The 22,387-nt window shown below is 42.7% G+C and overlaps 1 protein-coding gene across 1 annotated transcript in view; it reads right to left on the minus strand.

Moving 5' to 3' along the window:
* MDFI (MyoD family inhibitor) overlaps positions 1-12,927 on the minus strand; it is an 84,283-nt gene extending 71,356 nt beyond the window's left edge. Inside the window, exons 1-2 of the mRNA XM_061630391.1 lie at positions 12,524-12,927; positions 12,040-12,144 (exon numbers count right to left, since the gene is read on the minus strand). Coding sequence (XP_061486375.1) covers positions 12,040-12,133 — 94 coding nt within the window. The 5' untranslated portion in view covers positions 12,134-12,144; positions 12,524-12,927. The remainder of the gene's footprint in view (positions 1-12,039; positions 12,145-12,523) is intronic.
* Positions 12,928-22,387: the final 9,460 nt, after the last annotated feature.

Here is a 22,387-nt window from a genome sequence, read left to right on the forward strand (position 1 = left end):
GCAAATCCAGGTTAGCAGTGCCCTATCTAATTCTAACCCTCCCCCACCCTGATACCCTTCAAATGTTGCTGGATACCAACTTCCATCAGCCCCGCCATCCCTAGGAACATCCAGTCTGTGGGCCTAGTTAAGACTCCTCATTTGGGCTGCAGCATGGTTTGGCCCAAGCCACATACCCCTGTCCATCATATAACATCAGGCATGGGTCAGGTAAACAGGCAGGGCCAAACTGAAAAGGCAGAATTGGGAGCACACTCTAAGCCACTGGGAAAAATCAGTGCTTTTGAATTTGACATTAAAAAACATTACCATCAGACTAAGGCACCAGATTCCATCTGGAAAGAAATAATCAGCAGCACACTTAAAAGTGCACTCCCAATTCTTTCTTTGTAGCCATAGCTTCAATTCAAGCCATGGCTGTAAAGAAGGATTTTCTTAAATTCAAGCTGGGGCTACAAAGGAGGAAAAGAAGAATCAGGAGTGTACTCTAGAGAGGGCTCCCAAGTCTTCCTGTGCAAGCTGCAGGTTCAAAGTTGAATTGCGTGATGTCAAGTGATTGACAGCTGACCTGTCAAAGTAGCCTATAGAGTGTGGGGAAGGTCTAGCCAATGGTCAGGAATGACGGAAGTTGAAGTTCAACAACACAACATTTGGAGGACATCAGTTTGGGGAAGGCCAATCAAACCCAACATGACTGACAGTTTCTCTGGAAGCCAGAGGCTAGACTTCTTCATGAAGTATATATGCTTCTTCACCAAGTAACATAGTCCCTCCCTGTTCTCAGACAATGTGCTTACTGCAGATATGTGTGATCGAATGTTTTCATGCCAAGATTTTGCCTTTTCCCTCTCCCCTCAGTTCTCATCTACACAGTGTTCAATTATTGACATCCAGCACTCCTCCTTTCCTACAAAGAGACAATGTCTGTTTGCTTTGGCACAATACCTTCAACCAGATGCTGTCTGGAAGTTTCCATCTTTAATAAGATGGGGGAAAACATATCCCACAACGACAAGAACAATTGTGACCTCTGCTGTACAATCCCGTTACTGGCCTTGTGCTTTCCTGTTGTTTTTACCTGCCACAAAGTCAGGCAGTAAGGTTGGGTAAAGGCAGAGCCAAGTAACTGACACATGAAATTATGGCTTTAATATATCATGGAAGGGTCTCCATATGAAGAAAACTGAGCATTTTGGGCAGAACAATGGACTGACTGGAGGCCACATCAGCATTCTGCTTGGCTGGAGCGGCTGAACTCTGAGCAAAGTATCAGTTGAGCACTCTGGTGAAAGATGCATTGTTTAGGACTATCCAAGCCCAGCTAAGTCAAGAATGGTTTTCAAACCCACATTACTCTACAGGGCAAACTTAGAAAGCTGCTCTGTATTATGCCCATAACAAGTTAGTGCTGCCAGCCACAGAGCCCTTGGCCTGGGTAGCAAAATAGGAAGCCAGGGGCAGAAAGCCAACCATGGGCACCCCCCCCAAACTAGTGATATCCTCGGGAAATATGTGCATATCGCAGTTTAGCGCTCAAAAGATTAAATGGGCTAAATCAGCCTACTTTAACCTGGTGCCCTCCAGATGTGTTGGACTACAACTCCCGTCAGCCCATCATCATGGCTGGGGCTGATGGGAGTTGTAGTCCAAAACATCTGGAGGTGACTTGGTTGGGGAAGGCTGGGCTAAATTGTTACACAAAATATGTAGTAGAGACAAAAGGGGGGAAAGAAAAGGACAACACTGGAAAGAAGGAGAGGGTAAGTCTAAATAGGATGTGTGCCAGAAAGATCTTTAGGATGTCACATACGTAGCAGCACCAGTTTAGTCCAGTTGCATAACTTTTCTGGGCTTTGTTTTAGGTATCATCTAGCTCCTATGTAAGGGTGAACAATGAATCCTATTCTATTTGTTGTATTTTAAGAAAAATGTATTAGTGGTGTTCACTTAGCCTCTTCTATTCATACATCCAGCACATGGAGGGAACCATAGGATGGCTTCTCCCAGGTGATGTTATGCATGCTGCCGGTCCTGCCCCTAACATCCCATGTGTTCAACACAACATTTGAAACTGGAGCCTACACAGATACCATTTTACAGGCACAGGCTCTCCATGTGATCAGGAACCTTGCATGATCTTGGCTGGCGATTCCATGAAGAGCCTACGTGTGTACACACCTAGGTCCACTTTCAAGACATTACACTGAACTGGGAGTCTCAAGTGCCAAGCTATTTCATGACACCCAGGAGCATATTTACCCAATGCCCCAAATTGTGTATGGTCTAAGAGATGCCATAAGATGTGTTCAATGATAGAGAAAAACTAGTTGCTTATTTCAGTTATTGTACTTAGACCTTGAGGATTTGTCGTAGGTAAAAAGAAACTGCAAAACCTGGAAAGCAGGGGAAATAAACAGAGTGCTGATGCAAACAAGTTCTCTCCATGGCTGTGTCCACTGCAGCGCCTTTGGCTCCACAAAGATCTGGGGAGCACACAGGGGAGCAGAGGGTGGAGAAGTTCCATTGTGCAAGCAGAAGTCCTTGCTGAAAACAAGCCACAGAGATATAAGCTGTGGATGTTGGGTCCAAAGAAACTGTGCTTCCTCAGTGAAATGTCATGAGATGAGCATGGCTTGGATCCCAGCTAAGTGTCTGGAAACAGAAGGGCTACTTCAGTTCATGGAAAAGACCAATATCCAACAGAATATCCAGCAGAAGAAGTAAGAAAGCAATTTTTGCTGATTGCCCATACAGCCACCTGCACTGCTTCTCATGTTGTTCCAGAGGAATCTCCCCGCAACCCTCCAGAGCAAGTTTTCAAGAAGTACAAGGGGCTGCAGGGATGAAAGTTGCATTCGTCCACCCCACCCCTCCAGCGGCAAGAGCATCCTATGAGCAGAACTCCACTCAAGGGATGGTCCTGATTCCCAGCAAGTTAAGGTTCAAGCCTTTGTGGGAAAATGTGATATTTCCAAGAAGAAATAAACCGCTAGGACCAGATATCTGATAGACACATATTGAAAAAAAGCTAAAGGAAGCAGTTGTCATTAGATGCTGCACATAAAAAGCTCCAAACCCTATACTGAAATCCCATTGCAACATATGAGGAGGAAGAGGAGTACCTGGTATGTTCTGGGCTTGTGAAGCTGAGAGTCTCCAGCAAGTTCTTAAAGCCACTCAAATTTTGAAGAATGAAAACCATAGTCCAACTAAGTAATTTATCCCTGTGTACAGTAGAGATACCCAATATGGTGCCCTCCAGATGTTGTCAGACTTAACTCCCCATTGGTCAACCTGTCTGAGAGTGATGGGCGTTGGAATCCAACAACCTCCACATTGTCTTCCCTGGTGTAGAAAAAGTCATCTGCCCTTCTTTTTTTAAGAGAACAAATCAATAAAATGGGAAATACAATGGCTTCCCTGGGCCATCTACATGTTATTGCGATGGCCACCCTCTTCTCATTCAGACATAAAAATAAATCTTGGATCCCAGGTCCTTAAAATGAAAAGTATTGAAAGTTTGCTAGAGATCCCAGCCAGGAACCTCCAACCTTCACATGAACGTGATCAAGGAAAAGTTCAAACAACATTTACATAGTACTAGCTGTCTGTTTAGCCATAGTCAATGCATTGATATGCTACATTTTCCACAAGTACATTTGTGCTCAAAGCAGTTTACAGAAAATAAACAGTCTAAATAATAATACATAATCTTAATACATAAAATAGTTCTGCAATGTAACACTAACTGGCACTTCATTTAAAATACATCATAAAGTTATCACAAAGCAAACCAATTGCCCAATTAACATATATAATACCTTCACGTCCCAAAGTAGTTCCAAACCTGATGGCACTATTCCTAGTAACACCCACACCCACACACTTTTTACCTAGACCCAGCCACTCAGAAAATGCCTTCCCCCCCTCCTTCTGGCAGCAGCTCCCTTTTTTTGAATGATTCCGGGGCCAGAAATGGGGCAAGGTAGGTGGAAACAATCATCCCCTAATGGCAAGCAGAGTCTCTCTCTCTCTTCCTTCGAAGTAATTAGTCCCTTTGTTCTGTGTTTTTGCAGTGCCTTGCACAAGGCCCTAGTTCATTGCTAGACATTACTGTAATAAAATAGAGCAACTCCTGCCAAAACTGCAACTTTCTTGGGTGGAAGATTCATGGATTACTACATGTACCCCTGAAATCAGCTGCCTTGCAAAAGGGAACAATAACAGCTTGACATTTGTACAAAGCTTTGAAAGTTTTAAGTCTTTTGAATACATTATCTCATTAATATTTACAACAACCCTGTAAGATAGATCAGTATTATTGCAGTTAAGGAGATTGAGACAGAGTGTCTTGCCAAAGGACACCAAATGAGTTCACAGCTGAAGTGAAATTTGAACGCTCTTACCCACTGCATCACACACTTCATTTCTACCCACTTGTAAGATAAAGTCCTTGAGTTTCTAGTCTACAGCAAATACTATCTCCACAATAAAGCAGTTGAACAGACAACTGTTCAAAATGCTTTACACCATGAGATATCAAGAGAACCAACCATTTCAGAGTATGTCAGGGATTGCTTATGGAGAGTTTAACATGCTATGACAACTTTGGAAAAGTAGCAGTAAATCCTGTGCCCAAGGAAGTGTGCTCTCCAAAATCTGGACCTAGCTCTCTGCAACAACATGGGAGGATGTATACCATAAAAGATGTGGCCACTTCCATTTCACAGGATACATGCATGTGTGCATGTCCACATCTTAAGCCTTAAGGTACCACTCTAGCCCAGGGGTAGCTAACATGGTGTCCTTCATCAGCCCCAGCCAGCATGGCCAACAGTCAGGGATGATGCGAGATATAGTCCCAAACATCTGGAGGGCCTACCACATACATAATAGCATTAGGACAAAATATAAAGTTTAGTGCTACATGAGCAATCCTTAGGCTTGTACCCGCCTCCACCCCGCAAGAAGAGGTAATTGGACGAATTTGCTTTTCTCAACTAACCATGGTTTGTCATTATGTCCAAACAAACAAACTTCAACCATAGTTTATGACCCTAGGTGGTTCAGACAAACCACAGTTAAAATTAACTGCAGCTGTTCCAGTATGGACATAATGACAAGCCATGCTTAGCTGAAAACAAAAGCAAATGCTTCAGATCTCACGGTCAGTCTGGAAGAAGGGACTGGTTAGTGTTACGTTTTGAACCACATCAATAACATTTAGTCAGCAATCATTTATTAGGCTGGCAACACCTGTCAATCAAATCCATTCTCTATGTGCTCACACCTACATTCTAAGGATTTCACCAGACTGCAACAGGCACACTAACCTCTGAAGTGTATGAGTATTTTAAGCTTCATGTATGAGAATAGTCACCCATGAGCATTACTTGAATGATTTATGTAATTATTTGGGTCACTCTCAAGGAAGGAGACAGTACAGAAATTTAATGTGCATCCACACAATAGTTATGAAGAGACAGGCTGAATCTACTGCAATACAATGCCATGGCTTCAGCCTGTCTTGATTGCCCATTTGTCTTGACCAATCAATGCAAAATAGCCAAGAAAGAAGTCTCCAAACCTGGCGGCAGTATGAGAGACTAATTGTTAGAGCCTGGGGAGGACAAACAATAGAGTATGAAGAGTGGGGTACCACAGGGCTCGGTCCTGCTTTGATTTGGATTCCTGCACTGAGCAGGGGGTTGGACTTGATGGCATTATAGGCCCCTTCCAACTCTACTATTCTATGATTCTATGACTATTATTTCTCTGCTTTGAGCTTCTCAGAACATCTGGTGTGCCATTGTTTCAGACACATTACTGATCTTCCTAAACACTTACCACAGAGAAATCTCCATTGAATGTAAAGAGACTTACTTCTGAATAAACATGCTCAACTTTGTGCTGCAGACCATTTTTTGGCTTACTTCAGCCAGGTACTACTTTTGGGGCCTGTGGGCACGTTTCCAAACTGTAGAAGCTGTTATGGGCACTGCACATGCAACACTTTTATATACAGTCCATCACTGTGCTCTGCAGGTGAGGGCCTCCTACAGTTATGATCTTATCAGGAGGTCCATTCTGCACAACACAGGAAGCAGACCTTTAGTGTGACAGCACCTACCCTATGGAATTCCCTACCTTTAAATATTAGTCAGGCACCATCTCTGTTATCTTTTCAGCACCTGTTGAAGACCTTCCTCTTTCAACAAGCCTTTTAAGTTGAGACCTTATGCCAGTCTGCATCTGTGTTGGAATTGCTTTTTAATATGTTTTTAAACTTTTTTTTTTACAAAACAATATTTTTAACCTTGTTTTAAAAAAGATGTCTTGAAAGCTTTTTTTAAAAAAGTTTTTAAAGATGTTTTGTTTTAATGTATTTTATAGTCTGTTTTTATGTTTTAAAGTGTTTTTAGTGATTTTGTTTGCCACCCTGGGCTCCTGCTAGGAGGAAGGGTGGGATCTAAATCAAATAATAAATAAATAAATAAAACAGTACAATCCTAAACATACTTATTCAAAAGTGCTGATGAGTTCAACAGGATTTGCTTGGAAGTAAGCGTACATATTAATACAGCCTTGTGCTCCAAGGCTATGCATGCACATTCACTTTGATTATAGGTAGAAGAAAAACCTTAGTTACAAAATATATAAAATACATCAAACAGGCTCAAGTATTTATCTAAGGGGGCAGGGGGATCTTCAAGCGGGTAAGTTGAGCAGTGTAAATAAACGTAGCCACTTGTAAGGTTGTTAGTTTATCAAGACCAGCCAAAATATGTTGTAAAAGTATAGTTTGGCCCTGGAGATCTAAATGGCCTCCTGGAATGTCACTTAAGACCATCTCTTATCTTGACTCCCCTTTGGGGTTGAGCCTGAAAGGCCACATAATTGACGCCCCCGATCCCCCTTCCGCTATAACTACCTATTCTCTATTGACTTCTGCCCTGAGTACAATTATGAAATCCAAACCACCTGTCTCCAAGTCACAACTCACATTAGGCCTTCCCAGGTGGTTTGATAATGCTTATCTTCAGGCCAAATTAAAATTAAGAAAGATATACCTCCAATATAGGAGGGGAAATTTAAATTTGCTCCCCCCAGAATACTATGCCACTAAAAGGCAATACAAACACTTTGTTCACTTTACTCTCTTCTGGTAAGTGCTTGAAGGTCTGCAGTCTGACGGCCAAACTATATGTTATGTGCAGGGATGTGTCACCTTACCCAAACAGTCCTTTTTGAAAGGTGGTGGTGCTTGAAATGGAAATGGTCTGCCTTCAAGTCGATTCCGACTTATGGCAACCCTATGAGTAGGGTTTTCACAGTAAGCGCTATTCAGAGGGGGTTTACCATTGCCTTCCTCTGAGGCAGTGACTGGCCCATGGTCACCCAGTGAGCTTCAGGGCTGTGTGGGGATTCGAACCCTGGTCTCCCAGGTCATAGTTTAACACCTTAACCACTGCACCACACTGGCTGTTAGCCTTTCATTAAGCTTTCATGTTGAAGCCCTGCCTGTTTCCCCCAATCCAAATCCTCCTCCAGCAGCTTCACACCCCCAGAAGTTCCAAATGCAGGAAAACATTAATTTAGAACTCCACAGGCAGGAAAACTGCCTCCATAGGCAGGAAAGAAAAAGGTGTTTCACCTTTCCCCTACTTCTTCTGCAATACAGTAGGGCCCCACTCATACAGCGGTTTACGTTCCGGACCCCTGCTGAAAAGCAAAAAGAGATGAAAAGCGGAACTCATTGAATAGAATGGCGTGCGATGCCTGAAAACCGCCGTAAAAGCAGAACAAGCGCCGTATGAGTGGGGCTTTAGTCTAATTGCGTCTAATTGAGACCGCTGCATTAGTGAAGCGCCGTAAAGCAGGGCCCTATTGTACCAATTACCAGCTTCCCCCACCCCCTTTTAAGTAATGTTACCTGCTTAAAAAGTACTATTAGGGTAAATTTGGTCCTTGTTTAACACATGTGTGAACTCAGAATATTGTCATTCCTTATGACTGAGAAGATATGCTTAGAAGTGTTTCAGTAGCACCTGGTGAAATCTCAGAAGCCAGAATAGTTGCAGAATTAAGTTTTCAGTAACTGGAGGCCAACACTTAAGTTAATATAGCTTTTTTGTCCCTCCTAAAGATTAACAGAAGCAGTCTACATTTACTGTGCTGTATAAATAATATGAGAAATGCAAATGTGCTTGATTTGCATAATTTATACAGGTTGCAGAAACTCTTAGTGTTTCAGGATTTTGAGTTATCTTTGCACATAATTTTGATAGGAGTACACATATATGCTCTGACCCATCAGCCACCACTCGCTTAGAATAGGAATAGTTTGTTGTACAGAACAATCCCAGAGCCAGCATTGAAAGTGGGGCCAGTGGATGGCATGCAAGGTCTTGATAGGGGAGATATAGGCTTCAAACTACCCCTTAGTCATGAAATCCACTGAACGGCTTCACAGAGTGATTTGTTCAAGATCTCATGGTACATCTGATCCCTAAAGGCCATACAAGACTACTGAAGGGTTTTGTCTCTGCTGCTCACCTCTCTGAACTGCAGATGAAACATAAGATCAGCACAGTCTACCTAGATCATGTCAAAATATAGGAAGACAGGAAGCTGTCTTATACCGAGCAAGATCATTGATCCATCTGGCTCAGTCCTGTTTACATTGACTGGCACTGATTCTTTAGGATTTCAGACAGAGGACATACCCGGCCAGGAATTGAACCTGGGACCCCATGCAAAGCAGATGCTCTGCCCCTGAGCTACAACCCTTCTGTTCCCTGGAGGTTGGAGCAGCTTCTCCTATGCTACATCATACCTCTTTAGAGTCAGGGAATGGAAGACTTTCTGCACTTGTAGCTTAGAAGACCAAACCAGAGGGCATAGGGAAGATCCTGCACTCCTAAACTGTAACAACACTACAAAGATAAATTTAAAATAAGACCATTCTTTAACAAATTCTGATTCTTTGGGGGGTAGAAAGGGAAAATGAAGGAAAACCTAGCAGAATATATCGGCGCTGTTTAAAGCCATTTTGGGCAACCACCATGCTCAGAGTGGACACCTTTTTTTCCAATCTCCATGGCTTATTTATTTGTTTACTGGATTTGCATGCTGCCCAAATACAAAATGTTCTCTGGGTGGCTTCCAATAAAAGAACAACAATTAGATACCAAAAAATAAATCAAATAACCATACTTAAAAAAAAAATTAAAAAGCAAAAGCAGCTATGTTGGTCCATAAGGAAAACAACAACTCTAAAATTCACAGCTGGCAAAAGATATATTTATTAGGACTGAATAAAATCTAAAGCCAGGAACAGAGAATAACACCAGTGGAATAAACTCACAACAGGACTGCAATTCAACTTCCAGAATCTCAAGGAGTCATGAAATGGAAATGGACTGCCTTCGAGTTGATCCCGACTTATGGCTACCCTACAAATAGGGTTTTCATGGTAAGAGGTATTCAGAGGGGGTTTACCATTGCCTCCCTCTGAGGCTAGTCCTCCTCAGATGGCTAGGGCCTGCTCAGCTTGCCACAGCTACACAAGCCCGCCCCTTCCTTGTCCGCAACTGCCAGCTGGGGGGCAACTGGGCTCCTTGGGACTATGCAGCTTGCCCACGGCTACACAGGTGGCAAGGCATGTAACCCCAGAGATAAAAGAAGTTAAAACCCTGGGATAATAAAAATGTCTTCACCCAGTCCTGAAAAGACCAGAGGGTTGGTGCCAGGTGAGATTCTGATCTGGGGGGGGGGCATTCCATAGCTGGGGTGCTGGCTGTTCATGGTAAGCTTGACATGGGATGCAAAAACTGTCATCTTCTTCACATAGTGAAAAAGTCAGACAATCTACTCATAAGCATGGAAGGGAAGGGGACAAGCAGAAGCAGGGGGAGGGTCATGTGCATTGGCCCTTGTATGAGAACAGGCAGAAATAAATGTAGGTTGAGGCAGTCACACCATCACTTCACCCCACATTCAAGTCCTGATTTGCCAGTGCCAGCCAGCAGTTTACCACGCCTTTTTTGTTTAACACACACACACACACAAAAGAGTTAATACAAAGGAAGTATAGTACATTTTTCAAGACCATAAACTATGATCTATGAAGTCTGGGTGGAGTTCAGATCTCCACCCTGTATGAGTTCAGTAGAAGGGACTTAGACAAGCCGCTCTCTCAGATTTCATACCAGGACTGGTGAGATCCAGATTTAAATTCCCAATTCAGTCATGACCCTCACTGGTGACCTTAATGTCTCTCAGCCTAACTTCCCTCAAAGGGTTGTTGTGAAGATAAAAATGGGAAGAGACCTTGTATGTTGTTTTGAAATCTGGATAGGAAATTCAACATATAAATGACATAAATACATCAATAATACAGACCTACCTTATGGGGTTTTGCAACTACTACTACTACTACTACTATTATTATTATTCCCAGAGTGGTTTAACAATCAATCCCTTTTCCCAGGGAACTCTGCAGCACCTGTACCAAACTACAGTTCCCAGAATTCTTTGGGCAAAGCCGTGACTAAACAGTGATGGTGAACGTATGGTGTGGATGGGGCCCACTTCCAAAACTCTTCAAATAAGTGCTACATAAAATCACAAAGTATTAATACTTTGGAGACTTAATGATCAGTAAGCTCAGTTAAAAGACAACCCATTGGGGGGGGGGGTGATGCACAACCAAAAAGTCATTCACCATGTGCCAGAACTTGGCCTACATTCCCTCAATCCACTTTTAAAAACCAGTTTCCAGCATCATGTGAATCAGCCGTAACTCAACAGGTCAACAGCGCCAGGAAGAGGCATCTCTCTCTGCTGAACCCTCTCCATCCCTCCCCCCAATCCAGTTTGTTACCAAGAGTGCTGCATTGGATACTGGAATGTTGCCAAGACTGCTGCATTGGATACTGGAATGTACACTCCCAACTTTGCAATACAGCCCATTCCCCCAACCCAGTTATACAGCCTGAAGCTGGATCTGTTGAAAGGATTAGATGGAACAAAGAAGAAATCTCTTTTCCTGGCTACAGCTCTGTCTAGAGGATGTTATTAAATTTAAAACGATCAGGCCTCAGAGTGGAGGAAAGGGGAAGCGGGGTGGGGGGAGGAGGAGACCGAATCCCACAAAGAGTTGGCCCAGGCCCAGCAATACACGATGTCTGATGGAAGACAAAAGTTCTTGTGAGAAGCTCGGGTCCCGTCCCATACACACCCCATCCCCCAACGCCTAGAAGGTCCCCCCCACCCCCCGCGCCAAGTGTTTACGTTCTGCCGAAGCGAATGGCGCACAAAAGAGGAAAAAGAGAAATGGTAGGTTTCGTCTCGGAGGAGGAGGAGGAGACCCCTCTGGCACACAAGCCTCCAGCAAACGGGCTCTAGTGAACGCCCTTCGGTTCCACAGGGGAGGAGAGCCAGAGCGAGAGATCAACTCAAGAAAGAGCCAAGGCGCTGGAGCCCAAGCGGCTAAATTGTGCTCGCAGGCTTCGGGAAAGAGGAGGGGGGAAGTTACAGCGTGCGTGTGTGCTTGCGAGAGTGCAAAAAGAAAAAGAAGAAAAAAACAGCCTCCCGAACACGCATGCTGGGCCACTGCTTTGGCTGATGGGGGAGAAATTAGCGTTTCCCTCAGAAATTAAGGGGGAGCAGGGGGTGAAATCTGCCTTGTCAGACTCTGCGCCTGTGTGTGCGCGCACACGCACAATGTGGGCCAGCTGGCACAGATGTCAGGGCCTTTAAAAGAAAATAATTCATACACACACGCAAAGTTTCGGCGAGGGGGTGGGGGGAGCTGGAGGAAGAAAAAAAGTCAGCCTGTCCCCCTCGCTAGAGGCTACTGTTCTACAGGAGATGAGAATCGGGCCCCCACAGCTAAACACACACCACGGTCCTCTATACAAAATTAAGAGTACAGTAAAATAGCTTCCCTACTACCACCAAACAACAAAAGTATCTGGAGAGTTTCAGAAATGCCCGGTTTTGAACTTTCGGGCACAAGCGCGCTCTGGTACTTACCTGTGCTGGGGGATGGGACGGGCGCCAGATCCACCTGGGGGTCTCCATGGAGTGAGTCAGAACGGCGGGGCGGCTCGCTTCTCACCTGGGACATCGGACTGAGCCCTGCGAGAGACGCCAGACGCAGAGAAACACACAGACACAGAGAAGCTCATTGAAGACGCTCCCTCAACAGCCGGCCCTCAAGGCGCTCGCTCGCTCACTCGCTTTCTCTCTCGTGGGGATGAATCAGCCGTTTAGGTGGAGAAACCGCACCACGCCATCCCAGGCTCTTAAGCCTCTCGCCCTACAGCTTGCCCCCAAAGCCATCCCCCCGTTGCAAAGAAATTCAAACACAAAACTCCTGCACTAGACACCTTCCCGTCCTTTCCCAGCTGCCTGGCGTAATCCTGCAACACCATCTCTCTCACTCTCTCTCTCTAACCCGCCCTTCCGTAGAGAAAATAGGTAGATTGGGGTGTGTTTGTGTATGGAAAGAACTTACTTTGGGTTGAATCTATTAACAATGTTCCAACAAATTGAGGGTCATCTTACTGTCTTCTCCATATGATTCTCTCCCGCTGCCAGCTCTCCACCTAACCCCGTCTTCAGCCTCCTTTAATTTTGGCTAAAACAAAACTCAAACCAAACTTGGCTTCTGCTCTCCACCCCGTTTTTATGACGATTGCATACACTTCATAAATTTTCCCGCATAAAGTAATGGGAAACGCGTTTCCCTCCGCACCTTGTCCTTTATTGCAATGTTTAGTTACAAATGGACAAGTTTCTGCCTCGCCCCCTCGCCCCGAAAACTCTGCCTCCAGCCTCTTCCACAGGAAATTGCACTCAGCCTTGATTACTCAGTTTCCTTCAAGCAGGAGATATTCAGAGGTCATGCAACCTATAATAAGTTGCTTGGAGCTGAAGTGGTTTTTTTAGCAGCAAAGGTAAGCAAATGTAGACACACAATTCCACAAATCCACTTTAGCAAAAAAAAAAAAAAAAAAAAATTAAAGGTGGGGTGCGGGTGCTGGTGGGAGGCAAAGCAGAATTAAGTTGATTTACACACTGCCCTGAGAACAGAACCCTAATCTCCAAATTTACATGTGGCCGATCTTCAAAGTCTACTTTTATGTCAATGTTGCTTCTATCCACTTTTTCAAAGAGCAACTATGGTAAGAATAAGCAGTGGTACTAGCAGATGAAGTATTTAGGAAGTATCGTTGGTTATTTGGAGAAGCACAGGGAATTCTGTTTCTCTAGTAAATTTTTCAAAGAAAGTAACCCTAGTATACAATTTCTAATCCCAAACCTTTTTACACAACAGTGCAGTAGCCCAGGACAAAATGTTTGAAAATTTTAATGTGGCTGGACTGTTAGGTGCAACTGCTTCTCTAGCAATCAGTCCTTGAAGCTGGCATATCTTAACAGTGTCATAGTAGCAATGTGCGTAGAGACTGTCAGAAAAGGGATGAGAGAGATTTTCTTATGGTGCATCATGGGATAGTGCTCTAGAATTGAAAAACTGGCCTAGTTGCCCCTCCCTTCTACAGCTGGATTAGTTTAACTGGGGTATGAGACATAGTGGCATTCTTTGCCACCCCACTCCAACATTGATCCTGGGTCTGGTTGATTTCCCATCAGGATCAAAAGAACTGGCTAACAAATGAAGCCCAAACAAACATTTGCTACTTGACTGCTTTCCCATAGACTACAGTCTGTCTGTACTCTAGCATTTAAAGCACATAACTTCCCCCCCAAAGAATTAGGAGAACAGTTGTTTCCCCTCAGAGCTTCCTTTTCAGCACACTTAACCAACTGCATCTCCCATGGTTCCTTGGGGGAAGTCACATGATTGAAATGTGGCTTGGATGTGATTTAAAGGTATGGTGTGGATCTTTTTAGATTTGCATTAATTTAGTCCTCAGTTTGGTAAAAGTTACTAATTTTACTACCAGCTACCCCAAAGTGCCACAAATTAGAGTTCACATGTTTGATTGAACTCACTGAATAGGTTTTGTTCAGTTTCTTTTCTTGCTACTGTGTCTTCAAGCTGGCTGGAGCTGATGGGATTTGTAGTCCAAAACATCTGAAGGACACCAACTAGGCAAAGGCTGCTCCTACACGTAGAGTAAAACTGGAGTTTTAGGCATAGTATCCCGAGTATGAGCCTCAAGCTTTTGCTATAGAGTAGTGTTTTTTAGACTGGGTTATTCTTTTAATTATCTCGTCATTCAAATATTTCCATTATGGAAGTAACGGGGCCAGGGGTGTCTCACTGCATCCAGTATCAGGTTTGATATTTTAAATAGCATAGTTTGGTATTGTGCAGTGACATTTGCAGTTAGCCGGCAACTTTATACTGTTAGGATTTTATTTCAAACTGGCTTACTCAGCTTTATTTATTTATTTATTTATTTATTTATTTATTTATTTTATTTATATCCTGTCCCCCCTCCTAGCAGGAGCCTTATATAAGTTGTACATATAAACATCAAACTAACACCAGGTGTATTCAGGTAGGGTAAATACAATTACATTGTCTTATTTGGTTTTGGTTCATACAGCTCATTTATGGTGAGAAAGAACATACGTCCATGAAAATGTCCATGGGAAGGTGCACTAATGTGTTTTCTTACTCATGTAAACAATAAAATCATACCAGTCAGCTGTAAAGGTGTCAGTTAATTTATTTCCTTTAAGCATCCATAGCTTCTGTTGAGGTGAGGTTCCAAACTTTATTATGATATGATCTATAATAGTACCCTTTAGAACTTTCCAATATTGGGCAATTGTGAGTCTTGCTGCCACTAACATGTAGCTTATCAGTGTTTTACTACTTAGATCTATATTTTCTTCTGTAAGTTTTTAAAATTTAAAATAGCTAGTAAAAGTCAATACGCTACACTTTCCTTCCATGGGTGGCAGTCTGGCAGATTGTTCTCAGTATCTCAGGATGAGATACAGTATATAGGAAAGGAGACTACAGCACATGTTACAGTACATATTAAGTAAAAGAATCATAAGTAGCCCTGCTAGTAAATATTTAAGCCACAAATAACACAACTGGCATCTACCTGAGTCCCTGGAAGACTACTCCAAGTCAGAGTAGACAGTATTGAACTAGGATGGTCAGACCTGGTTTAAGGCAGTTTCCCGTATTCCTAATCCACTAAAAGTAGAAATGGTATCATTCAATTTAATGGTGCCGTTTCTACTTTTAGAGGATTCCTGGTCTATTATAGAGATAATTTCTGCAGAATTTTCAAAGGGCAGAGAGAGAATCCTACTCATTCATAGTTCCACTAACAGTGCAATTCTATACACATCTACTAAAATCTAACTCTCATTGAGTTCAATGGAGCCTACTTGGGTAAAGGGATGTATAGGATTGCATCCTTAAAAACTACTTGTTTTTTACATTATAATCCCGTAGAGTTGATCATGAAGTTGATGTTAATGAAGAGTCTAAGATACAAAAAAGTGAAATAATTTAATCCAGTACTTACTTTCCTTCAATTAAAAAGAAAAAAGAAAATACAGATCTCTTGCTTCAATAGTATTTTTAAAGGGAGGTAATATGGAATATATTCACCATAGATGGTGATGATTAGCAATGCACGATACAGGGGAAAGAACTCATATTCAAAAGAAGTTTTTTTTTTTTTAATGAAATACTAGGCTGAAGCAACAGAATGCAATTTGAGAAAGACAAAATGAAAGACATGTACTATGTGCAGTAAAGACAAAAGTTAGCAAGGTGCTAACTTTGCTGCGCAGGATCTAAGAGTTTGAAGTGCAATCTATTTCTGGTGTCTTTCTTCTGCAATACTATCATGCTGCTAACACTTTTTTGGTTGTGCACAGTGCTTCATATAGTGCAAGACCCAGGAAATAATCAATCTATGTATGGTGTAGCCAATGTCCACTTCCAGAAATAAAAGGATGGTTCTATTTAGCGTTCATTTACTGGCTAGGACTCAGATGTCTGATTTATTCTACCATATCCTAAGCCAGGCAATAGCTTTTTCAGACAGCTGAGAGAGTTTGAACGATGGATTATTGCTCTCACTTTTGCCTCTGAATAACATGTTACAAGTATCTGTGAGAACCTGCATATGTCCCCCCATAACCATCTGACCCCTAGATCACATTTTCTAGAGAGGTGAGCTCTTTTGCATAATTATTGTACAGAAATAGAAGAGGACAACAAGAGCCCTATTCCAAAAGATTAGAGAAATCAAAGGGAAATTCAAACCAAGAGTAGGAATGTTGAATAATCAACAGGGGAACACACTGACTGTCCAAGATAAAATAAAAAGAGGATGGAATCAATACACTGAAGAACTCTATAAAAGAGATGCAAGGATGACAGATTCATTCACAGAGGAACCGTATGAAGAGGAACCAGAAATTTTAGAATGTGAGGTGAAAGCTGCTCTTAAAATGCTTGGAAGAAACAAATCACCAGGAATAGATGGCATACCAATTGAGTTGCTACAATTTAATGAGATGGAATCTGTCCAAATTTTGACAAAAATTTGTCAAGAAATATGGAAAAGAAAACAATGGCCCACATACTGGAAGCATTCAATGCACATCCCAATTCCAAAGAAATGGGATCCCAGGGAATGCAGTAATTATCAAACTATTACTTAATATCCCATATAAGTAAAGTAATGCTCAAGATTCTACAACAAAGGCTCTTACCATATAAGAAGCAAGAAATGCCAGATGTCCAAGCTGAATTTAGAAAGGGAAGAGGCACCAGAGATCATATCGCCAACACATTGGATAATGGAACAGACCAAGGAATTTCAGAAGAAAATCACCATGTGCTTTATAGATTACAGCAAAGCCTTTGATTGTGTAGATCACAAACAACTATGGAATGCATTAAAAGAAATGGGGGTGCCACAGCATCTGATTGTCCTGATGCGTAACCTATACTCTGGACAAGAGGCTACTGTAAGGACAGAATATGGAGAAACCAATTGGTTCCCCATCAGAACGGGTGTGAGACGGGTGCATTTTATCACCCTATTTGTTTAATCTATACATGAAACATATCATACAGAAAGCGGAATTGGACCAAGATGGAGGTGCAAAATTGGAGGGAGAAATATCAATAATTTAAGATATGCAGAAGATATCACACTGCTAGCAGAAACCAGTAATGATTTGAAATGAATACTGATGAAAGTTAAAGAGGAAAGCACAAAAGCAGGACTGCAGCTGAACATCAAGACTAAAGTAATGACAACAGAAGATTTATGTAACTTTAAAGTTGACAATGAGGACATTGAACTTGTCAAGGATTATCAATACCTTGGCACAGTCATTAACCAAAATGGAGACAATAGTCAAGAAATCAGAAGAAGGCTAGGACTGGGGAGGGCAGCTATGAGAGAACTAGAAAAGGTCCTCAAATGCAAAGATGTATCACTGAACACCAAAGTCAGGATCATTCAGACCATGGTATTCCCGACCTCTATGTATGGATGTGAAAGTTGGACAGTGAAAAGAGCGGATAAGAGAAAAATCAACTCATTTGAAACATGGTGTTGGAGGAGAGCTTTGTGCATACCATGGACTGCGAAAAAGACAAATACTTGGGTGTTAGAACAAATTAAACCAGAACTATCACTAGAAGCTAAAATGATGAAACGGTGGCTATCATACTTTGGACACATAATGAGAAGACATGATTCCCTAGAAAAGACAATAATGCTGGGAAAAACAGAAGGGAGTAGAAAAAGAGGAAGACCAAGCACGAGATGGATTGATTCCAAAAAGGAAGCCACAGACTTGAACTTACAAGATCTGAACAGGTTGGCTTACAACAGATGCTATTAGAGGTTGCTGATTCATGGGGTCGCCATAAGTCGTAATTGACTTGAAGGCATATAACACACACACCTTCCAGCCTCTCATTTGGAACCCTGCACCTGGAGGTGAGAAACCTGCCCTGCTGGTCAGATGAGTCCCCTTTGTTAATCTAATAGAGTGGCCAGGTGAGCTAATGGGTCTATGAAGTGCCCATTCACTGGGACAGGGAAATACCATTGTTATTGAAACTCTTCAGGAAGCCTTCTCCCTCCTGGGGCCTAAGAGAGACTTGTGTTTTTAGTTGACTTGGAGGAAAGGCTGGCAACTGGAGACAGGGAGAGAAGCTGGCTCCCTGCACCATGGCTTTAGGGTGCCTCCTGTAAGCCTGATGGAAAAGCAAGATATTGGACTGCTGATGCTTTGAATGCCTCCATCTTAAGCTCAGGTTGGAATGTGTGTAAATAAAACCATATTTCATAAAGACACCACAGACTCCGCTGACCTTTCCAAGGAAATCAAACACAGGGACCCCTGGAGATCTCTCACCCCTTGGAGACTGGGGTGGCACAGGGCTGTGGAGTCGGTACACCAAACCTTCGACTCCAACTCCTCTATTTTTCTACTGTCCAACTCCAACTCCGACTCCACCCAAAATTGCTTCCAACTCCACAGCCCTGGAAAGGGCTGTAAATGTCTTTTTAAATTGGAAGCTCTCATAGGAGCATTTTTATCGCTGCCTGAATATGCGCTGATCTTGGCATCACAGCATTTGTCTTCATCTGGGTCCTGTGTCATACACTGATACACAAAATGTTTTCCATCCTGAGTTATGGTGAAATGCTCGACTACAGCTGACTTCATGGGAAGCTTCTTTGACATTGTGAATTTATATTTTAAAAAAATTGTCAATCAAAATTTATTTTGAAGCTGGAGTCGGAGTCGGTACATTTCTACTGACTCTGAGTCCGACTCCACCCAAAATTGCTTCCGACTCTGACTCCGTGACTCCGACTCCACAGCCCTGGGGTGGCATGCAACAGTATATACCTTGAGAGCCTAGCTTTGGTGTGAAGAAGCATTGTCGCTAAGATAGCTGAATAACAGGGCTAAAATCTATGCTTGAAGTATGATCTTGGATTCCATAGGTGTGTATGTAAAAAGTGGAGGACTATGATGATATGATGAAAAATAGTAAGGGGATGGGAGTTTCCCTTCCTACCTTCTAGAAAATGTGAAACTTCAAAAGGTTAGAAATTCCTATGCAAAATGGGCATCTGAGATGCCAACCTGCTTACCGTCACATATCTATGTATGGCTCCAGGTCATTAGGAATTTGGGATAAACACTATTATTCTGCTAACTAGCTTAATTAACATTTAAGTTACTTAAGTGCCCAAAGAAGTGGTATCTGTATTTGACCAAAGAGATTCTCTTTTTAGGACTAACTAGGACTTTTAGTTATCTTTGTGCACCAAATGGTTTATCAATTTGTTTCCTCATTCCCGTAAAAATGTAAAACTGTCAGTATACTGGTCACGCAGCAAGTGGTAGAGAGAGGGGTTCAAAGAGGGCGTAACATTCCCATCATGCCAACCCCTTTCGTCAATTATGAAGCCAAGTGAAGGTTTACCATGGGCAACCATAATTGCAAACAAATGTAAGAACTGCTTCCTCTATCAAATCTCTTTCAGCTCTCCGAACACCTGTTGTCTGTCTCCACCCTAAGAACCATGCACAAACTGGAGACAATTCAGAGGAAAACAACCATGGTGGTGAACAAGAGTATGGAATGTACAGCCCATGTGGCAATGTTAAAAAGGCACAGGCAAATTTACAACACAGAACATTGAATTGGGTTTTTTTATTTTTTTTATTTATTACATTTGTTAGTCACTTTTCTACAGAAATATGTGCACTCAAAGGTACTTATAATTAATAAAAAATACATGTAAAGTTAAAGTAAAAACAACAACAACAGTATATAAGGCAGTGGAGCAATCCTTCTTAGGAAGGCATGGCTGGCAAAAGGGCATAAATTTAGAAAGCATTCCAAAGATTGTAATCACTAGGTGAAATATAAATGGGTCATTTGACTACTCTAAACAGGGATTGCCCCACTGAGGAAGACAGCCATACCCATTTAGGACTGCAAAGGAGCTGGTCCCAAATGTATATGATGGAACCGTTTGTCAGGGACACAGGAACATAGGAAGCTGCCTTATACCTAGTCAGACCATTAGTCCATCTAAGTCAGTATTGTGTACACTGACTGGCAGCAGCTGTCCAGAGTTTCAGGTAGGGACTCTCTCCTCGCCCTATCTGGAGATGCTGGAAACTGAATTTGGGACCTTCTGCATGCAAGCCAGATGCTCTACCAGTGAACTACAGCCCTTCTCTGCAGCTAAGAAAGAGTGCATGGTTTTGTTATAACATGGTTTTCTATTCAGAGCAATACTTTCAAGGGGTTTATCTTGTATCATGTATTCATATAATGCATTTTTAAAGCTTAGCACTTACTCAGCAGTGTAGTGGCAAATTCAGAAGTGCAGGGTCCCTTCATGATAGTCACAACCATGCTCCTCCCATCCATTTATTTCATTTTGCTGTTGAGTTGAGAATGAAATCCTTGTTAATGTCTTCTTCCACAACAACAGACATCCCTAGGAGCCAATCAGCATGAAAGAAGAGAGTATTAGCTACTGAGAGGCATCTTCTCAGTGGCTGACTCACCTCCTTTCCTTGTGATTGGTTCCAAGCAGCAGGAGAGGAGAAGGAAGCATGGTAGAAGGTCCTTCTCAGTGGCTAATACACTCCCCTTTCATGATGATTATTTTGTAGGATACTGGAGACATAGGGATCCTGTTCCCAAAAAGGTAAAGGGTCTAAGACTCCCTGAGTTCCTGGACAGCTACACCCCTGCTGATATTAAATGGTTTAAACTGTCTTCAAGACGTGTGTTTTCTCTTTGAATCTGGCTGCTGCTGATAACAACTTTCTAGCAAGTAAATTCCTGGTATGACTATAAACTGGAAAATGAAGGGATGTGGTTGGTCCAACAGTTGCTGATGTCACAGAAAGCACTGTTCCCTGGGGCATGAGTCTACAGAGCAGGAGTAGCCAATGTGATGCCCTCCAGATGTTGTTGGACTCCAACTTCCATCAGCCCCAGTCAATGTGATCAATGGGAATTAGAGCCCAACACCATCTCAGAGGCACCATGTTGGCTAACAGGGACCCAACAAGAGATGTATGGAACAACAGAGGATTGATGAATTGTACACGTGCACACAATTTTGCTGGCTTCAGCTCTCAAAATTTTCTACAGTTTCTTTTTCCCTGGGGCTTGTACAGGTCAAACTGGCACTGGAAATTCCCCCCACTCTGCTTCAGAGAGAGAGAGCCCATGTTAATCCGACACTGTGCTATGCCAGCCTGTCATGGCCACCAAAAAGACCCTGCCAGTTTTTTCACAAGGGCTCATTGACCAACTATGACAGAGAGACTGGCATAATTTGTGACATCCAGCGAGTCTGACTGCAAGCATGTCTCACTGGGTGTGGCTTGGATTTCCTGACTACTAGGCCGTGTGGCTGTGAATCACCCTCAAAACATGTCAGTGCAGCCACTTTGGCAGCGGCTGCTTCTTGTTTGTTTACCTATGTGACTGATGCATTTTTTCAAATCTGCCTGATTCCCTCCCCTGCCCCTCCCGCTGCTCTGATTTAGCAGCTGGTTGGGGTAGGCTGTTTGTAGAAGGACTCTGCTTCCTGTCACACATCTGCACCCAGTTCCCCTCTTTATCTTTATGGTCCTCATCTGGGAATTCTGGCCTTTTCACCCCACCCATCTCACCGTCTGCTCTTTGGTGCCTTTACAGATGAGAGGTGGCCCATGTCCCCACGAATGACAGCAGGTTCTTTGATGATGAAATATGCTAGCTCACCACTTTCATCTACCTATTAAGATTCATGCTCACAGGCAGGTGATGTGATAGAGATCCTTTTTTTCTTTTCCTCCTGATCGTTCTTTATTTATACTGAAACAAAAGTGGGTGTTTTAGTCTGCCTCCCCTTTTGCTTATAATGATGGGGAGTTAGAGAGCACCTTTCATGTGAAATTTCATAACCACTAATTAAGCCTGCTGGCCCCATTGCAAGGGAGGGCAGAGCTGTCAGTCCAGTTTTGCAGATGGATAAGATGAAGCACAGGAAGACTTAAGTGGGTTGTCAAGGTTGCGCATGAAATTTCTGGCAAGTTTGGAAATGAACTAAAGGGTGCATTTTTGAGATCACTTCATGCAGATTAGTTGCTCCTTAACACCATTTATTCACTCAGTTTGGGTGGTTCCAGAATGCAAAGGCATTCACTTCCCCATCTTAGCAGTTTGCATAGGGGTGGCTCCACAGTGGGTTAATGGCTAAGGAAGACTGTCAGTATCAAGAATGGCAGCAATTTCATATTAATTCACCCAGAATGTATATTCCACTTATTAATTTATACAGAGCTTTTAGCCCTTATTTGCTAGAGCACATTACAGAAT

This window comes from Rhineura floridana, chromosome 6 (genome assembly GCF_030035675.1).
Source record: "Rhineura floridana isolate rRhiFlo1 chromosome 6, rRhiFlo1.hap2, whole genome shotgun sequence".
Lineage (NCBI taxonomy): Eukaryota > Metazoa > Chordata > Lepidosauria > Squamata > Rhineuridae > Rhineura > Rhineura floridana.